Here is a 6,353-nt window from a genome sequence, read left to right on the forward strand (position 1 = left end):
AAATTAGAAAGTTATTGTCCACAAAATATTCCTACTTTGCATTGACATTTCATGATGTCAATTGACTTATTTCGTTGTTATACTTGATATAGTATCTACAGTAATGGTTTCATTTTGAAAGTATTTCAATAAATGTACGTCAGTCGAGGCAGTTGTTAAGACATCAACAGTGGTGGGTTTCCTACGTCCTCCCATGAAAACCCAGATAATAATTGCCATCGTTACCAATATAGAGCTCACTAAGACGTTGATTATCCATTTCTTCATTATAATAGAGATTAGGGACTTAATTAACTAAGAATTAGTAAAATAAGCGTTCGGATTTTATAAAATGTACTAAACAAATGCAGGTTTTAATTAAGGAGATCTCAATTTCCATGAATTCTTAATGAGGACGGGATTTCGTTAGTATTTTAACTTCCTGTTGATTTATACGTTTGTTATCGTACACAGTTCCATTTCCGATTTTACTACATATCCGGCCAATTATTTCAATGCAGTTTTTCTTATAAACTTTTCTCCAATCTTCAACTCTTAATTAGTCTAAGTTGATGAACATGAAGTCCTGCGAAATTGTATTGTTGGTGCTTACAGCGTTAGGATTATTATCTTTCATCTCTTTGGGTGTCTGGACAGTCTGGCTTTGGTTTGACCAACACGTTTCTTCAGTGACCAGCGCACCAATTGACAGAACAACGGTCACTCCCAAGGACGTCGTGAGAGTTAATTAATTTTATACTTTTGGTAAGGTAAATCGCAGTCCGGATTTGTAACTTCTTTTGAATGCATCGTATGCCTATTTCAATAGAGGCATGGCAGTCCACTACCTTTTAATTTAATAAGCTCTACTGGGAAATAACATGGAGTGCCATAGCCGAAAGTACGTATGTTAAAGCGTATATGGACAATTAGAAATATAAATAAAAATTTAACGGATGATGAAAAAATGGAAGAAAAGTGAAAGTGAAATTAAAGTTGTAATGAAAGAGAGATAAAAAAATGAAAGTAAAAGCGAAAATATTAATTGCAGATAACTTTTTCATCTTTTTGAGAATGGAAAGCTATTTTCCAGCGTAGTTTTCAACTTTGAACTCCTAGATGGCAACACACATCTTTCTAATTGAACCATAACCACAGAAAATTGTAATATTTATCCAAAATATATATGGGTTATCTGAAATCCAAATAAATCCCATATTCCATAAATCAAACTCTTTTCTCGAATAAATTAACTTCATCTGAATTAAACATCTTCAAAACTCCGTTGAATGTCGCTCTTAACCTTTCTAGTTCAAATACCTCCTTATACGGTGTCTCCCCCTAGCCACACCAAACATCAACGTGGCGCCCAATTTCCTCCGAATCGAAAAAAAAAGCCGGCCGACCAATCCCGAGAAGCCAGTCTAGCAAGGGAGAGGGAGATCTACGAGGAAAACGCGCGAACGAGGCTAAGCCCAGCCGACAGAGCACAGAGGAGCATTTTGGAATTCAGCCATTTTAGCCCGCGATATGCTTTTCGCTAGTCATCCGCGGTGGCTACCTCCAGTTTTTCTCGCTACTTAATTTCCGAAGGCCCTTGTTGCCCACGGTTGTCCCAAACGTCACCTTCCGAGTGCCCCCTCGGGTTAGGAACTTTAGTAATTTACTTTTAAATGAATTAACGATACGGTGATCTAGTTTTTGGTAAGACAGTCAATATGAAAACGGTCTACTCTAGTAAAGTCGCGTCCGTCTGGGCATTTTTCACGGTCCTCAGCCTCGGCGCCGACGTTAGTAGAGCCTCGGGCCAAGTGCTCAGTTCTCGAGTTTCGGATCGCGAAGTGATACCGCATCATGGCAGATGTGAACCAATTACCATCCCATTGTGTAAGGATATTCAATACAACGAGACCATCATGCCAAACTTGTTAAACCATCAAAAACAAGAAGACGCCGGTTTAGAAGTGCACCAATTTTTTCCATTGGTTAAAGTTCAGTGTAGTCCCGACCTGCAGTTCTTCTTGTGTTCCATGTACGCGCCAGTGTGCACCATAATAGAACGCGCCATCCCACCATGCCGATCCCTTTGTATGTCGGCTCGTACCGGTTGCGAGGGTCTTATGAACAAGTTCGGTTTCCGGTGGCCAGAGAGCTTGGACTGTGACAAATTTCCGGAAGCTAATACCGACGAGTTATGCGTAGGTGAAAATAATACCGATCGCGCCAACACTCATTCCACGAACTTAAACCCCGGGAGCAATTTTGGAGGTGGAGGAGGTCTCAGTTTCACGACAACGGGTAACTTTACCCGCGAATTTATCTGTCCTATCGAATTTCGTGTCCCGCAGGGTTTGGATTACGTCTTCAGAGTTGGGAAAAAGGTCGAGAAAAATTGCGGAGCCCCCTGCGACATGATGTTTTTTAAACCCGAAGAACGCCACTTTGCCAAAATATGGATAGGTGTTTGGTCCATCATATGTTTGCTGTCAACTTTATTCACCGTCCTAACCTTCTTGGTGGACATGCATCGTTTCCGGTACCCCGAGAGACCAATCATCTTCCTGTCTTTGTGCTACTTCGTCGTCGCCTGCACCCACGTGGTGGGTATCGTTATGGGAGACACCGTGGCTTGTAACGAGCCATTTCCGCCACCGACTGATCTAGAAGGGGTCCATATGGTTCGCACTATCACGCAAGGAAATAAGAAAGAGTGGTGCACCATACTGTTTATGATGCTGTACTTCTTCAGCATGGCCAGTTCCATTTGGTGGGTTATCCTAACCCTAACTTGGTTTTTGGCGGCCGGATTAAAATGGGGCCACGAAGCCATTGAAAACAGCTCCCATTATTTCCACTTGGCGGCATGGACAGTGCCCGCTATTAAAACCATTACCATATTAGCCATGGGGAAAGCGGAAGGCGACATTTTAAGCGGCGTTTGCAACGTCGGCGTCTGGAATGTCGATTCCTTACGGGGTTTCATCCTGGCACCATTGTGCACCTATCTCTTCATGGGCACTTCCTTCCTATTGGCCGGATTCATATCCTTGTGCGAAATCCGCACCGTCATGAAAATGGACGGCACCAAAACGGACAAATTGGAGAAATTGATGATACGCATCGTGGTGTTCTCGGTCTTGTACACCGTACCCGCCATTATCGTCCTGGCTTGCTATTTCTACGAACAAACGTACTTGGAAACGTGGATGTTAACGTGGCAACGCGAAATGTGCGACCAAAAGTACTTTAGTATTCCGTGCCCCGATAATCCATTGGTGCCCACCACGAAACATAACGTCAAACCCGTCTTCGCCGTCTTCATGATCAAGTACTTGATGACCTTGGTCGTCGGTATTACATCCGGTTTCTGGATATGGTCTGGGAAGACGTTCAATTCGTGGAAGAACTTTTACAATAGGCTCTTCAGACGAGGAAGAGCCGAAGCTTACGTCTGAACGACTTGTAGGGCTGTATAACAAAGACCCTCGTTAACCATGTATATCCGTGGTGGTGTTCACTGTTTGTTCATTTGGCGAACAATCTATGTGTCGAGGACGTATTTCTTTCAAATGTAAAGAAAACACTGCCGTCTTCGATAGACAATTTCATTTTTATGTGATAAATTATATTATTGTAATTGACTCAATGTTGAGGAGGGTTTTTCAACACTCGAACTGCCAAAAACGTGTGGCATGTACGTGTAGCTAGCTGTCAATGACTATTTTCCTTTAGTAGCTAACAGGTGGAAACGATTAAGCCACGAACAACTTGTAAAAGCTAATTCAAAGTTCACAAAAACACGGGCCATGATTTTATCCTTATCTACGTACGTATTTTTCAGAGGTTAACAACTCGGAATTCCCTTTTAAAGCTAAAAGCAGATTTTTCCCCAAAAATCAAGTTCATTCAATGGTACATCATTGAAAGTGGCAGTACATTAAAAAAATGTCGTGTTTTTCTAGCCTTTTTATTAATTTTAATGGATTATATGAATTATCTTCGCTTTCATATGAAATTCGAACGTTAAACGTCATCTTTTATTGAATTATACGAGCAGTTCATTCATTATCTACTCAATTCAAACATAATTCATTATCTACTCAATTCAAACATAACTCATTAATCAGTCAGCCATCTTTATATTGCTACACGTACACGCTGACGTTACAAGTTTAGCGTTAAAACCTCAAGTAATACCGCGAAACCAACAGAAAAAATAAAATATCCGTGTAATTTAAAAGCTACGGGTATCAGTTGTTAGTCCAGAAAATAACGTACATTGAAGCGAATTCTTTAGTTTTTGTTTCGCTACTGCATTATCCAAAAACGTTTTGGATATTATATAATTTTTTTTTTTAAATAATTCTGTTCCTATCTTTAAAAATGGTACACCATTTTAATTAAACCGTTATCTAATGTCATTTTTGAAAACGCATTTATAAAATAATACTCACAAAATGTGGGCCAGCCAACACACACAAAAAATCTTTAAGATCGCGTGGCCAGCTAAAACATTTAATTACAAAATAAGGGTAAAATTTATTATCTTCCAATATATCGAGGTCATAAGCTACTTTATTACCGTGAGAGTTGCTAGGATCGCGGTAGAACCTTTTCCCCCCGAAAATAAAGCTTATTCTATAATTTAAGATGGTTTTTATTGGTGCCACCGGTGTCCTAACAAATTAAATTCTGCCGTAATGAAGGGGTTCAAATTAAGCGAAGGTTTTTTGCAACAAGCAGCGTAGGGGTAATTATTAAAACATAGTTAGTTATTAGGGATAAAATAATAGAAAAACGTTTGGATAATAAGGCAAAAAAAAAAAAAAATATGCGTAGGACGATTAATTATTTTAAATGTTTTGGAAAATCCCAAAGAAAATTTATATAACGTTCATGAGTGCCATTTTTTTTTTTAGTTCATCGTGAATGTGTTTAGAAAGTACTAAACTAACTAATTCAAGTTGGAAATTGGTAGTGATTAAGATGAGATGATGCTTGTAATTAATTACAATTAATACGAGATTAAATAAAGGTAAGAAAATTCCATTTCAATTTTAAACGGATAGAAAAGAAAAACAACGTGTATCAGATGTTAATTAAATTAGAATTAAATACTTATTAAAAAGTGTTAAAGTGAAAGTAAGTAAAGAAACAAAACGAGCTTGTGGTTTATGCGGATTTTAAAGTGATACATTCATATTCCCTTTAATTGTTTGTCATTATTATAACTTAGAATATTCTGTATTTTTCTTAATATTAGAATAATATAGAATATTCTTCACTTTAAAACCTACATAAACTATATACACATAAGTTTATAAAATCTTAAATTTGAGAGAGAGATAATAATTAGAGATTAGTCTAATTAGAGTTAAATATAAAAAAAAATTACGAATTTTTTCCAAAAAAAAAGAATTTAAGTACCTAAAATTAAAATTAAACTTAACACTTGTTAAAATGATTTTCAGTGCCACCCCCTTCCCCCCCCCCTCAAAACATTAAAATAATCCCACAGCAGCCATAAACTTAGGACCACAGCGCGGCATTTAACAAAATATATAATTGCAAGGTCTTTTTCAAAAAAAAAAAAAAAATAAAAAATAAATTAAATAAAAAAAACATTACGTGGGACTTTCATTAAACCTTAATTATAAAGTCAAATTCGTAAATAGTACCTATTTGGCAGCCTTGTTAAAAAAGAAAAAACACACACAAACATTAAAACAATTTTAAAAAAATCTAATATCATTGTAAATAATATCAATGTACATATTATCCGTTTTTAAATTATGTTTTTAAAAGATAAAAGACGAATTCATTGTTGTAGTTTTTTTTCTCCTGTCTTGTAGTCTTTTTCTAATTGTATTTTGTAAATACAGAAGTAAGATTTGTAATAACGTTGTTATTTATTTATTCTATTTGCATTTGTTTACAAATAGCCTACGGTTACACCAAGAAGTGATATCTAGTTTATTAGGGAGAAGGTATAAGATGCCTAAGTATTCGCGCGCCATAGTCCCAGTCCCCCTTTCAAAATACCAGGGGGGACGTAAAAGGAGGCCGGATTATTTCGCCTCTCCTCAGTCGGAAAATATGACTAATTTTCGTCATTCGCGTCGCTCTGACGTGAGTTTTCAAGAACCAATGAGATGCTGGTTGTAATTTAGAGGCGGGGATTAACTCCGGACCAGTATACGTTTGGACTGGAGATAAAGCTGGAAATGTGGCGAATTTATACCTTCTCCCTAATAAACTAGATATCACTTCTTGATTACACCTTGTTTCATATTGTAAGTTTAAAAGGTTTTGGTGGTATCGGACCGAGGCGGTTTTGAATCTACAATATTCTAAAACATTCTGTTACAATTATG

General features: G+C 37.3%; 1 protein-coding gene across 1 annotated transcript; it reads left to right on the forward strand.

Moving 5' to 3' along the window:
• The first annotated feature begins 1,386 nt into the window (after positions 1–1,386).
• Positions 1,387–5,879, forward strand: LOC149654086 (frizzled-7-like). Its single transcript, XM_089845457.1, has one exon. It carries the CDS (start codon positions 1,698–1,700, stop codon positions 3,432–3,434), a length of 1,737 nt encoding a protein of 578 aa, XP_089701583.1. The 5' UTR covers positions 1,387–1,697; the 3' UTR covers positions 3,435–5,879.
• Positions 5,880–6,353: the final 474 nt, after the last annotated feature.

The sequence above is a fragment of the Phalangium opilio genome, unplaced genomic scaffold (genome assembly GCF_054372755.1).
Source record: "Phalangium opilio isolate 3A_F unplaced genomic scaffold, DU_Popi_V2 ptg000079l_1, whole genome shotgun sequence".
Classification (NCBI taxonomy): Eukaryota; Metazoa; Arthropoda; class Arachnida; order Opiliones; family Phalangiidae; genus Phalangium; species Phalangium opilio.